Source organism: Schistocerca serialis, chromosome 12 (genome assembly GCF_023864345.2).
Source record: "Schistocerca serialis cubense isolate TAMUIC-IGC-003099 chromosome 12, iqSchSeri2.2, whole genome shotgun sequence".
Lineage (NCBI taxonomy): Eukaryota > Metazoa > Arthropoda > Insecta > Orthoptera > Acrididae > Schistocerca > Schistocerca serialis.
In genome coordinates, this window is record NC_064649.1 from 84828298 (window position 1) to 84851049 (window position 22752).

At 45.3% G+C, this 22752-nt stretch overlaps 1 protein-coding gene across 1 annotated transcript in view; it reads left to right on the forward strand.

Annotated features, from left to right (window-relative positions):
* The window catches only part of LOC126428287 (acetylcholine receptor subunit alpha-like), a 737302-nt gene that overhangs the window by 625595 nt on the left and 88955 nt on the right, over window positions 1-22752 (forward strand). Inside the window, exon 6 of the mRNA XM_050090204.1 lies at window positions 20142-20310. Coding sequence (XP_049946161.1) covers window positions 20142-20310 — 169 coding nt within the window. The remainder of the gene's footprint in view (window positions 1-20141; window positions 20311-22752) is intronic.

The following is a 22752-nucleotide window of genomic DNA, read 5'->3' on the forward strand; positions in this document are numbered from 1 at the left end:
TTTAGGTACCGGATAATGTGCGGACGCGTTTCCGGCACACAAATTGTGTCCTAGTTTCCCATTGGGAGCTCGGTGGTCCTCCGCGTGCAGTATCATAACTGCGCCGTTACTTCCCTGTTCCAGCGTGGTGTGGATTTTCTTGTGCACATTCTTAATATGCTGATAAAATTCACGCAGCTCTGCTTTTCAATGCAGCCAAACCGATGAAACAGGTCGTGCACGTATCGCAACCAACAGCGTGGGTAGAACTCTGTGGAGTTGAAGGCTACTATTCAAATGCATGCATCAAGATGTCTGGTGCTGTAGGCGAGAGGAGACATCCGATTATCACATGCTGCATTTGTTCAGTGTCTGGTTAATTCATAGAGAAGTACCAGTTGCCAAGAAGCCGTGCAATCCACAAACAGTCTAGTCCAGTGGTTCCAAACCTTTCATAGATAATTACTCCTTCGTTATACACTCCTGGAAATGGAAAAAAGAACACATTGACACCGGTGTGTCAGACCCACCATACTTGCTCCGGACACTGCGAGAGGGCTGTACAAGCAATGATCACACGCACGGCACAGCGGACACACCAGGAACCGCGGTGTTGGCCGTCGAATGGCGCTAGCTGCGCAGCATTTGTGCACCGCCGCCGTCAGTGTCAGCCAGTTTGCCGTGGCATACGGAGCTCCATCGCAGTCTTTAACACTGGTAGCATGCCACGACAGCGTGGACGTGAACCGTATGTGCAGTTGACGGACTTTGAGCGAGGGCGTATAGTGGGCATGCGGGAGGCCGGGTGGACGTACCGCCGAATTGCTCAACACGTGGGGCGTGAGGTCTCCACAGTACATCGATGTTGTCGCCAGTGGTCGGTGGAAGGTGCACGTGCCCGTCGACCTGGGACCGGACCGCAGCGACGCACGGATGCACGCCAAGACCGTAGGATCCTACGCAGTGCCGTAGGGGACCGCACCGCCACTTCCCAGCAAATTAGGGACACTGTTGCTCCTGGAGTATCGGCGAGGACCATTCGCAACCGTCTCCATGAAGCTGGGTTACGGTCCCGCACACCGTTAGGCCGTCTTCCGCTCACGCCCCAACATCGTGCAGCCCGCCTCCAGTGGTGTCGCGACAGGCGTGAATGGAGGGACGAATGGAGACGTGTCGTCTTCAGCGATGAGAGTCGCTTCTGCCTTGGTGCCAATGATGGTCGTATGCGTGTTTGGCGCCGTGCAGGTGAGCGCCACAATCAGGACTGCATACGACCGAGGCACACAGGGCCAACACCCGGCATCATGGTGTGGGGAGCGATCTCCTACACTGGCCGTACACCACTGGTGATCGTCGAGGGGACACTGAATAGTGCACGGTACATCCAAACCGTCATCGAACCCATCGTTCTACCATTCCTAGACCGGCAAGGGAACTTGCTGTTCCAACAGGACAATGCACGTCCGCATGTATCCCGTGCCACCCAACGTGCTCTAGAAGGTGTAAGTCAACTACCCTGGCCAGCAAGATCTCCGGATCTGTTCCCCATTGACCATGTTTGGGACTGGATGAAGCGTCGTCTCACGCGGTCTGCACGTCCAGCACGAACGCTGGTCCAACTGAGGCGCCAGGTGGAAATGGCATGGCAAGCCGTTCCACAGGACTACATCCAGCATCTCTACGATCGTCTCCATGGGAGAATAGCAGCCTGCATTGCTGCGAAAGGTGAATATACACTGTACTAGTGCCGACATTGTGCATGCTCTGTTGCCTGTGTCTATGTGCCTGTGGTTCTGTCAGTGTGATCATGTGATGTATCTGACCCCAGGAATGTGTCAATAAAGTTTCCCCTTCCTGGGACAATGAATTCACGGTGTTCTTATTTCATTTTCCAGGAGTGTATCAGACATTAGGTAGAAACCACCCTCTCACCCCCCCCCCCATGCCGTCTGCTGTCCCCCCCCCCCCCATCCCCAACATTATCATTAACTTCAGCACGTAACTAAATTGTAGAATAAAAGACTATGCTTGGAAAAAGTTTATTTTTAAAATGATGAAAGATGAATGATATTTAGCTTGTGTGTGTGTGTGTGTGTGTGTGTGTGTGTGCGTGTGTGTGTGTGTTACAATGAATGGTGAAAGAATTTGTGGTGCATCGCAAGTGCTACCCACAACTCCTTCTCAGATAAGAAAGCTAACTATCCGTAATGAGGGATGACACGTGTTACAGAACACGCTTCCCCAGCATTACATTCTCTCCATTATGGCACTTACTTGACCTGCACACTGCAACCCCATTTAAAATCAACCAAGTTCAAATTTGTGCACTATAATTACTGTTGGTGAATCACTTGATTGCTACAGTCTTTACTTCTAAACTGGCAGAAACTGGAAGACTTCAGGCTAGTAATGTTTTGGGTCTGACCAGAGTCAGTAATAGTAACAATAATAATAATAATAATAATAATAATACGGTGTGCAGAACTATAGTAGCCCTTATGTAGCTACTGCTGTGTCAGGGTGCACAACTAATTCATTTCTCTCTTTCGAAGCGAGTAATGAAGCAATTTCTGGACTATTTCAGGTAGGACATGCAATTTGGAGAAAACATTTTCTTCAGATATTTGTTACGTATATGTCTCACTTTTATCATCAGCAATCTACAGCAATGCAGTGGGCAGATTATGTGAGAAACCTGTAACATCCAGCGCATTAATGCTATTGATTCAGAAAAAGTAATTATTGACCACATATATAATAAGTATTAGGGTCTTACTAAATTCTGATAGTAGTAATGATCTTTAAAAAATAATTTAGTTTCGTGAATGAAACAGAATCTTATCGTTTAGTTCTTACCCCCCAGAAAACTTCATTTTACATCTCAGGTGGTAATTACCCCCGGTTGGGAACGACTGGTCTAGTCTGACATTTACGCTCTCCCTCTCTCCTAAGACCGACCAGTGCTATTTTAGGCAAATCAATTGGAAGAAATGTACGTCAGAGGTCTTATGATACCATTAGGAACGCAACGCACTGAAACACCCACTCTCCGAGTAATTATTCTTTGCTCAGAACATGACCGCTACAAAATGGGCGAAGAATCGGTTATTTTAGTAACTGTATCATTTTAAGAACTTTTATAAGATGACACGACAGTGCACAGAGAAATATTTTAATGAGATTTTTGTAATGCTTAAATGGGCTGTAGAGATCAACACCGACGTTGAATTTCATTTTTTTTACGTGGTCTTCTTAACAGACACAAAAGAATTTAAAGTGATTTCCTTTCGTAGCGGAGAGTGCAGTGCTGTGGCGACCGCCAGCAGATAGTAGCCAACTAGGGCACAACGTCGCTACTTTGGACCTCAAACGTCAGATGATGACAAATTTGAATCAAATCATACATTATGTTAGCTGTCGTCCGTGGATCCGACTAAAAGCGTATCTTGGATGTGAAAAATTTTCCTTAATTACGGGTTAACTTAGTGCTATCCAGTTTCGGTTTTTTAGTTTTTTTGACGCGTCAGAGTGTATATTTGTGAGCAATGACGGCGTTAACTCTGTTGTTTCTAATCCCCAATGTTCCGACACCTGTCTCCGAGAAGTCGTTTCTCCCACGCATTTTCCGCTCACGTCTTGCGTTCTGCTCATTTTCACAAAAATATCTCACGTACACAACACGATTTCCCATACTCTGAGAGAAATTTCGATGTTTTTACGGTTCCGCCCCTTAATTGGTAAAAATGGAAGCGTTATATAAAAAAAATTGTTCAAATGGCTCTGAGTACTATGGGACTTAACTGCTGAGGTCGTCAGTCCCCTAGAACTTAGAACTACTTAAACCTAACTAACCTAAGAACATCACACACATCCATGCCCGAGGCAGGATTCGAACCTGCGACCGTAAGGAAGCGTTATAGGATCACTTCTTTGTCTGTCTTCCTGTCTGTCTGTCTGTTCTACTTTGAAAAATGCTTTTTTCTCAGAAACTGGTGTACGTGTCAAGTTCAAATTTATGTCACATGTTGAGGCCTATAGTTACATGCCGGTGTATGAAATTGAGGCTTCTGAGTCAGTACAGACAAAAGATACGGCTATTTGCGAGGGTGTGTCAAATGAAAACCTTACATTTTTTAAAAATATTGTTTATTGTGCAGAAGTGGAACAATGCTGTGTCACTTTTCGACATAATCTCCCCCACGCTCAATGCAAGTCCTCCAGCGCTTGCAAAGTGCATAAATTCCTTCAGAAAAAAATTCTTTTGGTAGTCCGCGCAACCAGTCGTGCACCGCGTGGCGTACCTCTTCATCAGAACGGAACTTCTTTCCTCCCATTGCGTCTTTGAGTGGCCCAAACATATGGAAATCACTTGGGGCAAGATCTGGTGAGTATGGTGGATGAGGAAGACACTCAAAATGCAGGTCTGTGATTGTTGCAACGTACCAGCAGTGTGGGGCCTTGCATTGTCATGTTGCAAAAGGACACCTGCTGAGAGCAATCCAGGTCTCTTTCATTTGATTGCAGGCCACAGATGATTTTTTTAGGAGATCTGTGTACGATGCACTGGTGACAGTGGTCCCTCTAGGCACTTAATGCTCCAAAATGACGCCTTTTTCGTCCCAAAAGAGAGTCAGCATAACCTACCCTGTTGATGGTTCTGTTCCAAACTTCTTTGGTTTTGGTGATGAGGAATGGCGCCAATCCTTGCTCGCTCTCTTCGTTTCCAGTTGGTGGAAGTGAACCCTGGTTTCGTCCCCAGTAACGATTCTTGCAAGGAAGCCATCACCTTCTCGTTCAAACCGCCATAGAAGGTCTTCACAAGCATCAACACGTCGTTCTCTCATTTCAGGAGACAGCTGCAGTGGCACCCATCTTGCAGACACTTTGTGAAACTGGAGCACATCATCCACAATGTGGTGTGTTGACCCACGACTAATCTGTAAACATGCTGCAGTGTCATTCAGTGTCACTCGGCGGTTTTCCTTCTCTATGGCTTCAACTGCTGCAATGTTCTGTGGAGTCACAACTCGTTGTGCCTGACCTGGACGAGGAGCATCTTCCACTGAAGTCACACCATTTGCGAACTTACTGCTCCATTCGTAGACTTGCTGCTGTGACAAACATGCATCACCGTACTGAATCTTTATTTGTCGATTAATTTCAGTAGGTTTCACACCTTCACTACGCAAAAACCAAATAACAGAACGCTGTTCTTCCCTGATGCAAGCCGCAAGTGGGGTGGCCATCTTTATACTGATACTGCGACGGTATGTGTGCATCTGCACTATGCTGCCACCTACAGGCCATTCTGCACGCTGTTTGTAGCACGCTTACCAACTTACAGGATAACGGCGCGAAATTTCCGTTTGTTATTACAAATTTAAGATTTTCATTTGACTCGCCCTCGTACGTCACATTTATTGATACTTGTAAAACTGACTCCTCAAAACCTATAGGCTACATCTCGTTGAGGTTGAATCGTGAAATTTGGCAAGAACCCAGGTTTCACAGTACAAGCAAAGGAATAAAGTCAGAAAATTATTAATTTGTAATTATATCATACGAAAAAAAATTCGTCTTTTTATTTCTCATCCGACTTCAAACTTAAAATTAAAACATTGTCAAAAGCTCCGGATTGCCCCCGAACAGATACTTTGCCTGTATCAGTATCGTAATAGGCAAAAATTGTCAAGTTTCTCGATTTCCGGGATGGACGGACAGTCAATATACATAATAAAGTTTTTACAGAACTCTCAGAGCATGAGGTCTACTCGCAACTGGCCATTTTTTTATATTGCTTCACAGCACAATTGCGTCCACTACGTTCATCAGGATGTAGCAAACAATGTTTCACCCTACCTGACTGTCATATTTGCCGTCCGCATTGTGACGTCCCTTCCCTCCTCCTTCACTCGCCGAGAGGAGACGCCACTCGTAACGATGTTCGTCCCCGTCGGTATGACGTGGAACAGCAAAACTGTAGCTTTCGTAAGAACACAACTCCTCGCGTGGTTTACAAATATTCTGTTATCTGTCCGCAACAGTCTTCTCGGCTTGTGCGCACTGGTAAACTGCAGTCGTTTATTTTTATTTTTATGGCCGGTTAGTTCCGTGATGAAATAAAATCTCGATTCTTGATTTCATCATTACGGTCGTTTTTCACATCATACATAGCGAGGATGAGAATTTGCTGTCTGCTATTCCGTTGCTACGTCAAGTTATTAACACCGGACCGTCCGCAGCTCGTGGTCGTGCGGTAGCGTTCTCGCTTCCCGCACCCGGGTTCACGGGTTCGATTCCCGGCAGGGTCAGGGATTTTCTCTGCCTTGTGATGACTGGGTGTTGTGTGATGTCGTTAGGTTTAAGTAGTTCTAGGTTCTAGGGGACTGATGGCCATAGATGTTAAGTCCCATAGTGCTCAGAGCCATTTGAATCATTTGAACAACGGTCCGACGTAACTCCAGAGATAACGTACGTCGGAGTAAATGTTTTTTTTTCTTTTTTTTTATACGCCGTAATACTGGTTTAAACTAATCACTCTTGACTTTCCATTATTCAGGTACTCACTTAGTCACTTAAAATGTTTAAAGAGTTAGATGACACGTAAGATTTACCTTTTGACTCCGATTTTATTATTCTTTCTGCAATTAATTGTTTGTCCCTACAACAGACGCTCACCGATGTGTCATTCAAGACTAACTTCTGTTCAGTTCAGTAATCGTGAAGCTGACGACAACTTTTGACTAATCGGCGTACTTGTCTTTCTTCGTGTCTTCGTTTTATTGTGTCCTACTCAAGACTACGAATTGTTTTTCTGTCGTTGATCCATTGCTCTCAAGGTTTGTAACTGTTCATCAGAACGAAGGCTAAGTCCGATAAACCAATATCACTCAATCCAAGTCTAACACACGTCTTACTATACCGTCGCGTTGGAAACGGTAAAGATTAACTTTCATTAGTCGAATGACCGAGCAAAACTTCAGTCTCTATCTCACGAATTATCTAACTTACAGAACAGAAAGAATCTAATAGCTTTTGGGTCCAGGCAACTATCGCAAAAGTACTCTAGAGCGACTCAAGAGCATCTAACTAACTGACCATTTCCAAATTCGAGTTGCATTTTAGTTCTAGGCGCTACAATCTGGAACCGCGCGACCGCTACGGTCGCAGGTTCGAATCCTGCCTCGGGCATGGATGTGTGTGATGTCCTTAGGTTAGTTAGGTTCAAGTAGTTCTAAGTTCTAGGGGACTGATGACCTCAGCAGTTAAGTCCCATAGTGCTCAGAGCCATTTGAACCATTTTTTTTTCTTTTGCATTTTAGTCGCATTGAATTTCCTTTTCGATGCGAATAGAACTCTCTTCCATGGTAAACGTTATCTTTTACTGAATTACTTTCTTGGATTTAACCATCGTTCATATGATTTTGAATTTATTCTATAGATGTTTGATAAAGGATCTAGGATCATCCTTTTCTTTTATCTCCTCTATTCTCAGTATTTGAATGATATAGGTGTTAATCAAAATAATACCAGTGTAGATTTTATCGTCAATAGTTGCCGTCACTGTCAAGTTGACTCACTTCGCTACTTTAAGTTTCCACAAAGTTTGTTAATTGGGGTTTTCTGTCCTTGGGGCGTTACAGCATTCACGTGCACACATATTTAAGTCATGTTGCGGTTTAAGTATAAGTCCATTCACCAAAACACGTAAATACACCTTGCAGGCTTAGCTTGGCTATTTTGTAATTTTGCTGAACTGTTAATTTATGTTAACTACATCGTCGTCATCTTCATCATCATCGTCACCATCACCATCAAAATCAGCCACTCGGCACCTACAGCTCAAAATAGCCCTCGTATGGGCTTTTACATTTATGCTAATCTATGTTGCTTTGCTCCTGCATGTCCTCTGATGCCATGTATGCGTTACCCATTAGGTCATCGTTTGGTATTTTCCCGTCTCTGTGGCTCTAACAAAGAACTCCCTCGGTGAAACCATTCGCCTCTCTACATTTCCAAGCAACGTACAGCTAATTTTCATTACAGTCGTAATTACATCTTCCACCCCATCCTCTTCCCTGGGCTTTAGCCTATCTTTGTGTCTCTGCTAACAATTCCCCACATATGTCCCTCCGTTTCACTCTGAACAACACACAGTATCACATAGTTCAGTATAAGCAATCAAAATACATTTTAGATTACCAAAAGCAATCAAGCAATTATACCCTGAACTTATTTATTTCGCTATCCGTCCAACAACTGTCTTTAGCGACTTCAAATGCAACAGTCTATCAACTGAATATACAGTACTGGCAATTAAAATTGCTACACAACGAACAGACGCGAAATTTAACCGACAGGAACAAGATGCTGTGATATGCAAATGATTAGCTTTTCAGAGCATTCACATAAGGATGGCGCCAGTGGCGACACCTACAACGTGCTGGCATGAGGAAAGTTTCCAACCGATTTCTCATTCACAAACAGCAGTTGACCGGGGTTGCCTGGTGAAACGTTGTTGTGATGCCTCGTGTAAGGAGGATAAATGCGTACCATCACGTTTCCGACTTTGATAAACGTCGGATTGTACCCTGTCGCGATTGCGGTGTATCGTATCGCGACATTGCTGCTCGCGTTGGTCGATATCCAATGACAGTTAGCAGAATATGGAATCGGTGGGTTCAGGAGGGTAATACGGAACGTCGTGCTGGATCCCAACGGCCTCGTATCACAAGCAGTCGAGATGACGGGCATCTTAACCGCATGACTGTAACGGATCGTGCAACCACGTCTCTATCCCTGAGTCAACAGATGGGGACGTTTGCAAGACAACAACCATCTGCACGAACAGTTCGACGACGTTTGCAACAGCATGGACTATCAACTCGGAGACGATGGCTGCGGTTACCCTTGACGCTGCAACACAGACAGGAGCGCCTGCGATGGTGTACTCAACGACGAACCTGGGTGCACGAATGGTAAAACGTCATTTTTTCGGATGAATTCAGGTTCTGTTTACAGCATCATGATTGTCGCATCCGTGTTTGGCGACATCGTGGTGAACGCACATTGGAAGCGTGTATTCGTCATCGCCATACTGGCGTATCACCCGACGTGATGGTATGGGGTGCGATTGGTTACACGTCTCGGGCACCTCTTGTTCGCATTGACGGCACTTTGAACAGTGGACTTACATTTCAGTTTCGTTACGACCCGTGGCTCTACCCTTCATTCGATCCCTGCGAAACCCTACATTTCAGCAGGATAATGCACGTCCGCATGTTGCAGATCCTGTATGGGCCTTTATGGATACAGAAAATGTTCGACTGCTGCCCTGGCCAGCACATTCTATAGATCTCTCACCAATTGAAAACGTCTGGTCAATGGTGGCCGAGCAACTGGCTCCTCACAATACGCCAGTCACTACTCTTGATGAACTGTGGTATCGTGTTGAAGCTGCATGGGCAGGTGTACCTGTACACGCCATCCAAGCTCTATCTGACTCAACAATGCCCAGGGGTATCAAGGCCGTTATTACGGCAAGAGGTGGTTGTTCTGGGTACTCATTTCTCAGGCTCTATGCACCCAAATTGCGTGAAAATGTAATCACGTGTCAGTTCTAGTATAATATATTTATCCAAAGAATACTAGTTTATCATCTGCATTTCGTCTTTGTGTAGCAGTTTTAATGGCCAATAGTGTAACTTCATTTATATAGTTTTACTGTCTATATGTTAATTACACTTTACTTTACTCCTGTTCTGGGTGGCTTTTACTTTGCTCTTCTAAATTTCCATACACATCAGTATCTACACTCCGTAACCCTCCTTGCGGTGTCTGGAGGACGGTTCTTTCCATGTTCTTCTCGAGACGGACTGTCGGTAAAGCTCGGCAAGAGCTCTAATTGCTCCTATGCTATCGTCGTGATCATTCCTAGAGACGCATGCATGTTAGAGGAAACGTTAAGTGCTGTATGTGTGTCTGGAACTTACGCTACCGCAATTTTAACAGTAAACTTTAAAGTCAGTACCTCCATTAGAGTGCTGTTTGTTTACAGTGTTACATTTACACAATCATGAATTCGGCTTCAAAGTGCCATTAGCAAGTGTTTTGACTGTTATAAATTGTCTAAGATGGCATACTGTCGTATTAAAATACACTTTGAAACCGAATTCATGATTGTGTAAGCGTAAATGTAACACATTAAATAAACAACAGCCTAATGGTTCAAATGGCTCTGAGAACTATGGGACTTAACATCTTAGGTCATCAGTCCCCTAGAACTTAGAACTACTTAAAACTAACTAACCTAAGGACATCACACAACACCCAGCCATCACGAGGCAGAGAAAATCCCTGACCCTGCCGGGAATCGAACCCGGGAACCCGGGCGTGGGAAGCGAATACGCTACCGCACGACCACGAGATGCGGGCCAACAGCCTAATGGTGGTACTGACTTTAAAGAAATATATTATGACTGTGGCCCCGCATTATGAAAAAATTATTAGCAGTAAACCTCTCCTCGATGCGCGACGCATCTCTTACAGCAGCTGCCACCGAAGTTCGTCAATCGTCTCCGTAATGGTCTCGCACCGACTAAACGATCCTGTGCAGCGCTTACTTGCACGTCCCTTCCATCGGTCCTACCTGCGAAAGTTTTGCAAGCTTCTGCTTTTGTGGACGGATTACGTTTCCTTGAGATTCTTCTAATGAATCTGAACCTAGCATATACTTTCCCTACGATCTGTTATCTGTGCTCATTCCACTTTACAGTGTGTAAACTTTTAGATGGCAGACCTCTCGCTAATCCTGAATCGGTAGAAGTCGGTAAACGTCGGGAGGCTTCGGTACAGTTTCGACTGCTGCCAACATTACGTAGCTGACTGTGTTGTACAAGGCAGCCAATGTCGTCTGCTTCGTTATAGTTTTGCGCTGTACTGTTCTGCGTGTTTTTATTGTGCAGTTGTGCTAAACATTATCAAATTGAGTGAAGAGGCAGTTGCTGGCTCATCTCGGGAGGTTTTTAGGAATACGCCCGTGGTTTTATATACTTTTTTTAACATGTTTGCGATTAGTGTTAGTAGTGAGGAAATAATGGAACAAAACGTCATGCCTGACGCGGCAGTTTTCCACGCATCTCGATTTTTACCACGTCATATCTCTTGAATTATATGTCGTAAAGAGACATAAATTTGCCGGCGCATTTACTGATGTATGTGGACACTGTATGTGAAATTTGTTGCGATTGGAGTTAATAGTAACGAAATGATACATTAAAACGTCATGCCTACTGCGGAAGATTTACGGTATGTACTGAGAAAATGTAGTAAGCGACAACCTTTTTTCCTTTCATTATTTTGTGGGGGGTGTCAGCGAGAAAAATTTTCGTAAAGGTTTGAAATTGTATGTAACGTTTGTTGCTAGTCGCTAAGTTCCCTCATTCTCAGATGGTGGATGCATAAATCTGTGTATTTTCGCCGGCCGCGGTGGCCGTGCGGTTCTAGGTGCTTCAGTCCGGAACCGCGGGACTGCTACGGTCGCAGGTTAGAATCCTGCCTCGGGCATGGATGTGTGTAATGTCCTTAGATTAGTTAGGTTTAAGTAGTTCTAAGTTCTAGGGGACTGATGACCTAAGATGTTAAGTCCCATAGTGCTCAGAGCCATTTGAACCATTTTTTGTGTATTTTCCCGCGATGGCATCTCATTGTTTATGACGTCATATCTCCTCAAGAATGTGACTTTTTTTTCGGCTAGGAACATTCCTGGGCGTACGGAGAACAAATCACCAAAATTTTATCGCAATCGGATGAATGGTTTGGGAACGCACAAAGGGCAGACATACATACATTCATTTATATATAGAGAGACTGACAGTTACGTAATATGACCTGTTTAAGTATATTTATATTTTACAATTAATTGTTTAACATTGCGGGGAACGAAATTAAATAAAAAATTGCGAGCAGTGGGAATTGACCCCGGGTCCGCTGCATAGCAAGCCTTTACCTAAACAATTTCTTTTCCTTCATTTTTGTTCGATGTTGATGGATGTGTTTGGTCGTTGCGGACGTCACATGACATCCGTTAAAGTCCGTTTGTTGATCCTCCCACTCAGTTTTTTATTACAGAGGCCAATTAGCGTATAGAGACGAATGTGCAAACAATTAAGCTACGTGTCCATTATAATTGCCCGGGATGTTATTCCGTGGTCGGTTGAATTCTGTGTCAATTCCCAATGTTTCGTCTCCGACTGCGGGAGACATCTTCAAGGGGGTCCGTAGCTCGATGGAAGGTCCAACACACCCACTGGCTCGCTACTGACGCATGCTACAGTGACCTAACTGTTAAAACATTGTCCATTACTCTTTTCGGGCGTTCGGAGAACAACTCACCAAAGTTTCACTGCAATCGGATGAATGGTTTGTGAGCGCATAGTAGACAAACATACATAATTCATTTATATATATATATATATGTATATATATATATATATACATATATATATATATAAAAACAAAGATGAGGTGACTTACCGAACAAAAGCGCTGGCAGGTCGATAGACACACAAACAAACACAAACATACACACAAAATTCAAGCTTTCGCAACAAACTGTTGCCTCATCAGGAAAGAGGGAAGGAGAGGGGAAGACGAAAGGAAGTGGGTTTTAAGGGAGAGGGTAAGGAGTCATTCCAATCCCGGGAGCGGAAAGACTTACCTTAGGGGGAAAAAAGGACAGGTATACACTCGCACACACGCACATATCCATCCACACATACAGACACAAGCAGACATGTCTGCTTGTGTCTGTATGTGTGGATGGATATGTGCGTGTGTGCGAGTGTATCAGTCGACGGAAATGCAGAAATGGGTGCGTTACGACTCTGTTCAGACGCACTTGGAGCGCTATGAGCGCGAAGAAGAGGCTTTTTTAAGCCGTATCGTAACACTGGGTGAGACATGGGCCACATCGTACGAGCCAACACTGAAACGCCAATCTAACGAATGGCGTCACTATGGATCGCCGCGAAAGTCGAAAGTGCGTCGGAGCCCCAGTTAAAGTTATGGTGATTCTCTTGTTCGACTGTGATGATGTTATCCTAACGCATTAAGTTCTTCCACGCCAGACCGTCAATGCACAGTATTACCGAAACTTCCTGGCAGATTAAAACTGTGTGCCGGACCGAGACTCGAACTCGGGACTTTTGCCTTTCGCGGGCAAGCGCTCTACCAACTGAGCTGCCCAAGCACGACTCACGCCCCGTCCTCACAACTTTACTTCTGCCAGTACCTCGTCTCCTATCTTCAAAACTTTGCAGAAGCTCTCCTGCGAACCTAACAGAACTAGCAATCCTGAAAGAAAGGATATTGCGGAGACATGGCTTAGCCACAGCCTGGGGGATGTTTCCAGAATATCCTTTCTTTCAAGAGTGCTAGTTCTGCAAGGTTCGCAGGACAGCTTCTATAAAGTTTGGAAGGTAGGAGACGACATACTGGCAGAAGTAAAGCTTTGAGGACGGAGGTGAGTCGTGCTTGGGTAGCTCAGCTGCTAGAGCACTTGCCAGCGAAAGACAAAGGTCCCGAGTTCGAGTCTCGGTGCGGCACACGGTCTTAATCTTCAGTGTCCGTTCTACTGGACATGTCCGACATAGAAGACATCACTCGTGATGACGCAGCTGGTGTATATAGGACATTGTGGAAATTCTTCGATTAGCTGTCAGGATCGATCCCTCAGTATGTTCCAGACAACAATGGTATGATAATTATTCTTAACTGTTCATGCACCTACTTACGTACTCCAGAAGCCCATAAGTCACCGTGCGGTGCATGGTGGGGCAGGGGATGTGGGGAGGGTGGGGGGCGTACCCTGTATCAGTAGCCACTACTGGTCGTCCGGTTTCTGTTCCTATCGCAAACGTAGCGAGGGAAAAATTACTGTCTATATACTTCAATACAGTCCCTGATTTCTCTTGTTTCGGCTTCGCGGCCCTTATGCGACGAACATGTCGGTGACAGTAAAATCGTTCTGCAGTCTGCTGCAAATACTGCTTCTCTGATCTTTCCAAACAGTGTTTCGCGCCAAGAACACTCTGTGATCAAAAGTATCTGGACACCCCCAGACAGGTGCATTGCGCTGCCACCTACTGCCAGGTACTCCATATCAGCGACCTCAGTAGTCATTAGACATCGCGAGGCAGCAGAATGGGGCGCTCCGCGGAACTCACGGACTTCGAACGTGGTCAGGTGATTGCGTGTCACTTGTGTCATACGTATGTACGCGAGATTTCCACATTCCTAAACAACGCTAGGTCCACTGTTTCCGATGTGATAGTGAAGTGGAGACGTGAAGGGACACGTACAGCACAAAAGCGCACAGGCCGACCTCGTCTGTTGACTGAGAGAGACCTCCGACAGTAGAAGAGGGCCGTAATGTGTAATAGGCAGACATCTATCCTGACCATCACACAGGAGTTCCCAACTGCGTCAGGATCCACTGCAAGTAGTTAGGCGGGAGGTGAGAAAACTTGAATTTCATGGTCGAGAGGCTGCTCGTAAGCCACACAGCACGCCGGTAAATGCCAAACGACGCCTCGCTTGGCGTAAGGACGATTGAACAGTGGAAACCCGTTGTGTGGAGTGACGAATCACGGTACACAATGTACCGATCCGATGCCAGGGTGTGGGTATGGCGAATGCCCGGTGAACGTCAACTGCCAGCGCGTATAGTGCTAACAGTAAAATCGGGTGCGGTGATGTTACGGTGTGGTCGTGTTTTTCATGGAGGGGGCTTGCGCCCCTTGTTTTTTTGGGTGGCAATATCACAGCACAGGCCTACATTAATGTTTTAAGCACCTTCTTGCTTCCCACTGTTGAAGGGCAATTCGGGGATGGCGATTGCATCTTTCAACACGATCGAGCACCTGTTCATAATGCACGTCCTTTGGTGGTGTAGTTACATGACAATAACATTCCTGTAATGGACTGGCTTGCACAGAATCCTGACCTGAATCCTACAGACGACCTTTGGGATGTTTTGGAACGCCGACTTCGTGCCAGGCCTCACCGACCGACATCGATACCTCTCCTCAGTGTAGCACTCCGTGAAGAATGGGCTGCCATTCCCCAAGAAACGTTCCAGCACCTGAGTGAACGTATTTCTGCGAGAGTGGAAGCTGTCATCAAGGCTAAGGGTGGGCCAACACCATACTGAGCCGGTCTTAGTGGCCGAGCGGTTCTAGGCGCTACAGTCTGGAACCGCGCGACCGCTACGGTCGCAGGTTCGAATCCTGCCTCGGGCATGGGTGTGTGTGATGTCCTTAGGTTAGGTAGGTTTTAGTAGTTCTAAGTCTAGGGGAGTGATGACCTCAGATGCCGTCCCATAGTACTCAGAGCCATTTGAACCAAGTCAGCCTGTATCCGCCCACAGTCACTGAAACAGGACGCTTTCCCGTACGCTACAACTTCATCAGCAGGTTGCAGTTCAGTCTACCGGTATGATTACTTATATATACAGAGATCCGTGCCTTGGGAGACTCCTGGAGATACCCCTGTCTCTGACGAACACTAGCCATCCAGGACAACACACTTCGTTCTATTATTTGAAAAGTCTTCAAGCTACTTACGTATCTGAGAACCTATTCTGTACGCTCGGATCTTGCTTAACAGCCTGCAGTACGGCACTATGTCAAATGTTTTCCGGAAATCTTGGAATTGAGATCTGGTTATTCTTCATTCAAGGTTCACACGATGAAATGTGACAAAAAGGTAAGTCGCACGAGCGATGCTTTCTAAATCCTTATCAATTCGTGGATATAATCTTTTCTCCCTTAAGGTAATTTATTATATTCGTACGTAGAACAGGCTGGAGATATGTCCAGCAAACCGCAGTTAGCCGGCCGGGGTGGCCGAGCGGCTCTAGGCGCTACAATCTGGAACCGCGCGATAGCTACGGTCGTTGGTTCGAATCCTGCCTCGGGCATGGATGTGTGTGATGTCCTTAGGTTACTTAGGTTTAAGTAGTTCTAAGTTCTAGGGGACTGATGACCTCAGGTGTTAAGTCCCATAGTGCTCAGAGCCATTTGAACCATTTTTTGAAACCGAAGTTAAAGGCGTTGTCTGTAATATCGGATCAGTTGTTTTACTTTTCTTTCATTAGCAACGCCGCTGTGCATTTTTCCAGTCGCTTGGGTCTTCCCCCTAGGTGAGAGACTCACGACATTTGCGAGATAATTAAGGAGCCATTGCGGAAGGGCACACATTCTGAAACCGAAATGGGATCTCAACCAGACTTTGAGACATATTTGCTTTTAACTCTTTCAACTACTTCTCAACGCCAGGGACACCTAAATTTCTGTGTTCTTCATACGGGAACTAGTCTGGAGCTCAGACTCAGTACGATCATCCTGCGTGAATGATTTTTAACACGACATTTAAAACTTCGGTTTCACTTTTGTCCTGTATTGCAACCCTGTGGATGCAATTATATGTCTGTCGTTTCCTGTTTCATTACCCAACATGCAGGAAGTTAATAGAAAAGTCTAAAGATACGAGTACATTAAAGGGGAGTTGGAACGCCCTATGTCGATAATGTTAAATTTAGTGACTTGGCTTCCTTGTATTTCAGGAACCACTGTAGCCATCGACATGAAACTTTTACAGTACATTAAAATGTATGTTCTGAGTCTACTGAACCACAATAATTGCATTTCAGCCACTGCTTGCGGAAATACCATTTATTTATTAACCGGTTAAAATTTTATCCTAAATAATTTTAATTATTCATAACATTATGTTCTTCTTTTAGTTCAGTAGACTCAGTACATGTATGTTATTACTCCCTGAAAATTTGAATTCCCTACTCGAAGTGGTTTCTGAGATTTATGGCAAAATGCAACAGAAAATGTAAATATTCAGGAACGGCCCCTAAAATTTCAAAAGACTGTAACTCAATACATGATCAATTTTTTTTTTATATTTTTAGTGACTCAGAAGCACCCTGCACCATACTGTATATCATCCTCTTGATCTTTTTTTCTTCTTTTCTTCTTTCTGGACTCCTTAGTGGCCAACTGTGCTGCATACTCTGCTTTATCGATGCGAACCTTGTGCATCCGTTCGTTCTCTGATGCAGTTCTTTCCAGGATTAATTCTCATATGCTGTAGCGCTTTCACCCTACCAATGTTGCCATCAGTAAAAGCAAGAACAGCCTCACTGACCACCCACTTTAGTGACTGCATTCCAACAAAAACATTTCTTTGTAAGCGAGTCCATATAAGATTATTGAACGACTCATTGGCATATTGAGTCTGACCATGCAGACATTTCTTCAGTAATTCAGGATTTGCCAGGTCTCTGTAAATAGCTTTTATGATATCCATGACTGCTGCTGGTATGGAATTTTTATGACTGTGTGAACTGTTTGAGTACTGGGCATTGAGGTAATTGCACCATGAATCAGGTCCAGGAGGGTAAAGGTGGTGTACCGGTTTTTCATCAGTTGACAGTCTGTGGAAGAATGTAGCCCATACTGCCTGCTTCATTTTCAACAAATTCTCAGTATTATATCTAATGGCCATCTCATAATACTGCTGTAGTTCATGAATCATTTTGCCTGTCAGCCTGCCTCTTATGATTTCACCATCAGAAAGTTTCTTGTCTCTCAAACTTTGTTTCAGCTTCCTCAACCTGGTGCCCATCCTCTTCTGGACATGACCAACACAATCCACTTTTGTGATAATCTTGTCACCATAAGGCTCAGCGGCTACTACACTGTTATGTGCTTTTGAGTCTCCTCTTAACATTTTCAACCGGTGTAAATAATATTTAAAAATTGTATACAATACTTTCCATATGAGTTTATGATAGATATACAATTTTATTCGAAAAATTGCAAATTTTATAATGAGATAAAAATTCGAAAATGTAAAAAAAAATTTTTTTCGTTCTAACTCCCCTTAAACAAAATCGACCTTGTACTTACATATCATACATGGTTCCGCACCAAAGTTTCTCCATATTGAAATAGAGCTGTTTTGCTCGATACATCTGTCTGAAGTCCAGCCAGTTGTTACAACTTCCAATTCCCTGTTTCTAGCCTAATTCCGTCCATTTTCAGCTCAATAACTGACTGACGAGGACAGAAAGCTGCTAGAGCTTCCAGTGCAGTCTGTGAGCGAAATCAGACTTTCCAGTAGACAAGCGCCACGGAGAATCGAAGCTAATGATCTCAGTTTTGATGAGGCGAAAGATAGAGACTGCCCACACTACGCTTGTCCGTCCTCTGCTAGAGTACTGCTGTGCTGTATGGGACCCTTACCAGATAGGACTGACGCCGGACATCGAAAGAGTTCAAAGTAGGGCAGCCCGTTTTGTATTATCGCGAAGCTAATGAAATTTCTATACAAAGCTTAAGATGGTCATTGGCTTGGCAGAATAGCTGAGAGGCGCACCTACTCAGCTTGAATAATTATCCTTTAGAATGTTGCTAGGTACGTTTGAGGCTGTCGCGTGTGAAATGCAGTGAAGTGTACTGTTGTGGAGGCAATATGGAGCTCGCAATAGCTGTAGCGCACAATACCGTAAGCTGTGATGACTGCTGTCTGCGCCGCTTGCTGCTGACAAATAAGATAACTCTCGTTCTATCTGGATTGACCTTCGCCAATCAAACACTCCCTACGCCTTGATGAAGTCAGGGATTCCTATTCACCCCTCGTCTAACTATTGGCGCACTACACCAGTCAGATAACCAGTCCACCGAGATGCCACTCAAAAATTCGCTCGCAGGCGTTTAACTATAACTCTGTCCATTCACACCGCACAATAAGTGTGTCAGCCAACACAGTAAACAACGCTTAATCGCAAGGACTCAATATATAGTCGCACTCGACAGAGGTGCTCTCCCAGTGAAGTACTGAGGAGAGACTTGCTCCTCGCTCCAAGAGCGACAACGGAACGGAATCTCTACACGCCAGACTTGAAGGGGCATATCTTTCGGTCCCTTTCATCACTGCCTCAGCTCAAGGTGTCAGAAATATAGTCTGCCAATCAGCATTGCTCTTCTAAAACGGGAGAATGACGTTTCATTTAGGGCAACCAATCTGGAAATCTGTAGTATCGGCGTTTGGCGTTTGCTGTCTCCCTGTGAAAATCTCTGAACTGTGTGCTATGTTTGTAAAGAATGCGTAGGCTGGCCGCTCCCACACAATGTAGCGGAATTTGCTTTTAAGCCGAAAGCGGGGTCGTTCCTCCTTTCACTCCGGCGAACGCTGTCTGCTATGAACGTCAGGAGACAAAGACGTCTTACACAAGAACTACTAAATTCGTCTGAAATAGTTACTTGCTCGCAGCCAGACACGGCTTCTAGCAGTCATAAGACCCGTAAAGTCACATGCTGTGACGTGCGCCACACGGCCTGTCTCTCGTGCCGGCCGCGGTGGCCGAGCGGTTATAGGCGCTTCAGTCCGGAATTGCGCTGCTGCTACAGTCGCTGGTTCGAGTCCTGCCTTGGGCATGGATGTGTGTGATGTACTTAGGTTAGTTAGGTTTAAGTAGTTCTAAGTTCTAGGGGACTGATGACCTCAGATGTTAAGTCCCATAGCGCTCTGAGCCATTTGAACCATCGATTTTCTTCTCATAACTTCGCATACGCCTACTGTGGGACGAAGTGTGTGTGAATACCTAAGGGACCAAACTGCTGAGGTCATCGGTCCCTAGACTTACACACAACTTAAACTAACACTAACTTATGCTAAGAAGAACCCACATGCCCATGCCCTACGAAGGACTCGAACCTCCGGCGGGAGGGGCCACGCAATCCGTGACATGGCGCCCTAGACCTCTCGGCCACTCCGTGCGGCTGATCTGGAAAGGGAAGGCCCATTTGCACAGAGATAAGGTAGGTACATGAAATTAATATGTAATGTAAGCGACATTTTATCGCCTTGCGTCTGTATGGCAGTGTTGCCACTAGTAATATTCCAATCTTCATATTATGACGCACACGGAACATCTTGTCCCATTTACTCTGTGCGGTCTTTTTCGGCCATACCACAACTAAGATTTGTTGCAAATATTAGCAGTAGTTTCAGTGCCACGAAATGGGCACCTGCCAACTACTGGGCCCCGCGCACTTCTGACCGTGACATCGACTGTTCGCTTACAGGAACGAGAAGTTCTACACGTGCTGCGACGAGCCGTACCTCGACATCACGTTCAACATCACGATGCGCCGCAAGACGCTCTTCTACACGGTGAACATCATCATCCCCTGCATGGGCATCTCGTTCCTCACCGTGCTCACCTTCTACCTGCCCTCCGACAGCGGGGAGAAGGTAAGTGTTAAAAAAAACCAACAGCAGCAGCAAGCGCTAGTCAGAAAGTAATTTCTCCTACCCTATTTCTCCCTCATGGTAATTCAGGATTCCCGAATCTGGCCCACTTTCGGAAACTTTCTTCTACAACCCACTCTTGTAACAGCGTCCTACATCAACGGTTGACAGCACTGTTCATGTTTAAAAAATAACCAAAATTGACGTATGTATAAAACAGCGTTCAGCAGTAGAATTTCTTACTTCAGAAGGTGAAACGGTCAATTGTGTTCATGAAACGCTGAACAAGGTGTTTGGAGACGTTACGGTGGACGTCAGCACCTTAGCAATATGGGTGTTTTCAACTGGAAGCGGAGTGCCCAGACAGCGACTGCAGTGACGTCACACAACATCCAGCATGGAGATCGAATCATCCACCATTGCCCCACCAGACTTCCATCTCAACCTATAAGAGTGGTGTCTGTTCTTTCGCACATGTCCGAGAGAATAGGCACCACTCATATACACTACTGGCTATTAAAATTGCTACACCAAGAAGAAATGCAGATGATAAACGGGTATTCATTGGACAAATACATTACACTAGATCTGACATGTGATTACATTTTCACGCAATTTGGGTGCATAGAACCTGAGAAATCAGTACCCAGAACAACCACCTCTGACCGTAATAACGGCCTTGATAGTCATGGGCATTGAGAAAAAGAGTTTGGATGGCGTGTACAGGTATAGCTGCCCATGCAGCTTCAACACGATACCACAGTTCATCAAGAGTAGTGACTGGCGTATTGTGACGAGCCAGTTACTCGTCCACCACTGACGATACGTTTTGAATTGATGAGAGATCTGGAGAATGTGCTGGTCAGGGCAGCAGTCGAACATTTTCTGTATCCAGAAAGACCCGTACAGGACCTGCAACATGCAGTCGTGCATTATCCTGCTGAAATGTAGGGTTACGCAGGGATCGAATGAAGGTAGAGCCATAGCTCGTAACACATCTGAAATGTAACATCCGCTGTTCAAAGTGCCGTCAGTGCGAACAAGAGGTGACGGAGACGTGTAAACAATGGCACCCCATACCATCATGCCGGGTGGTACGCCAGTATAGTGATGACGAATACACGCTTCCAATGAGCGTTCACCGCGATGTCGCCTAACACGGATGCGACCATCATGATGCTGTAAACAGAACCTCGATTCATCCGAAAAAATTGCGTTTTGCCATTCGTGCACCCAGGTTCGTTGGTGAGTACACCATCGCAGGCGCTCCTGTCTCCAATGCAGCGTCAAGGGTAACCACAGTCATGGTCTCCGAGCTGATAGTCCATGCTGCTGGAAACGTCGTCGAACTGTTCGTGCAGATGGTTGCTGTCTTGCAAACGTTCCCATCTGTTGACTTAAGGATCGAGACGTTGCTCCACGACCCTTTACAGCCATGCGGATAAGACGCCTGTCATCTCGACTGTTAGTGATACGAGGCCGTTGGGATCCAGCACGGCGTTCCGTATTACCCTCCTGAACCGACCGATTCCATATTCTGCTAACAGTCATTTGTTGTCGACCAACGCGAGCAGCAATGTCGCGATACGATAAACCGCAATCGCGATAAGCTACAATCCGACCTTTATCAAAGTCGGAAACGTGATGGTACGCATTTCTCCTCCTTACACGAGGCATCACAACAACGTTTCACCAAGCAACGCCGGTCAACTGCTGTTTGTGTATGAGAAATCGGTTGGAAACTTTCCTCATGTCAGCACGTTGCCACCGGCGCCAACCTTGTGTGAATGCTCTGAAGAGCTAATCATTTGCACATCACAGCATCTTCTTCCTGTCGGTTAAATTTTGCGTCTGTAGCACGTCATCTTCGCGGCGTAGCAATTTTATTGGCCAGCAGTGTAGGTTAATATGCACCACGAAAGCTGAAGTGATCATTCAGTGGTGCAGTGCAGAGCAATCTTCGCCAGACCTCGTGCGGGATTTCATATGATGCGACGACCAAAATAAGGGAAAAGGGGTAGGGGAAGCTACCTCGATAGTGTGCAGCAAATAGGAATTTGCAGTAAAGAGGGAGGTGTTCTTGGGTAGTCCGTGCAGTTCTGTCTAACCACTGTGTTAAGTTGTCGTACATCGTTAACTCATATGCCTAGCAAGCAGAAGTCCCGCGTTCGAATTTTTTACTTTTTACCAACGAAATCTGCTCGAAAGTGGCAGATATCGGAATTTCTTCATTCTGAACATAGACATCAAAGTCGTTGAGACCTTGAAAGTCTGTGCGCTAGTGGCATAGGAAGCAGGATCATTATTTTCACCACACACCTCTTGTTTCAAGGAAAAGAAGTGCAGGCGTAGATGGTTGTTAAAGTGATAAATGGAAAATTTAATCTGGAAACTTGTAGCTGTCATCCTATACAGGGTGTAAACGATATAAGGCGCCAAAATTAT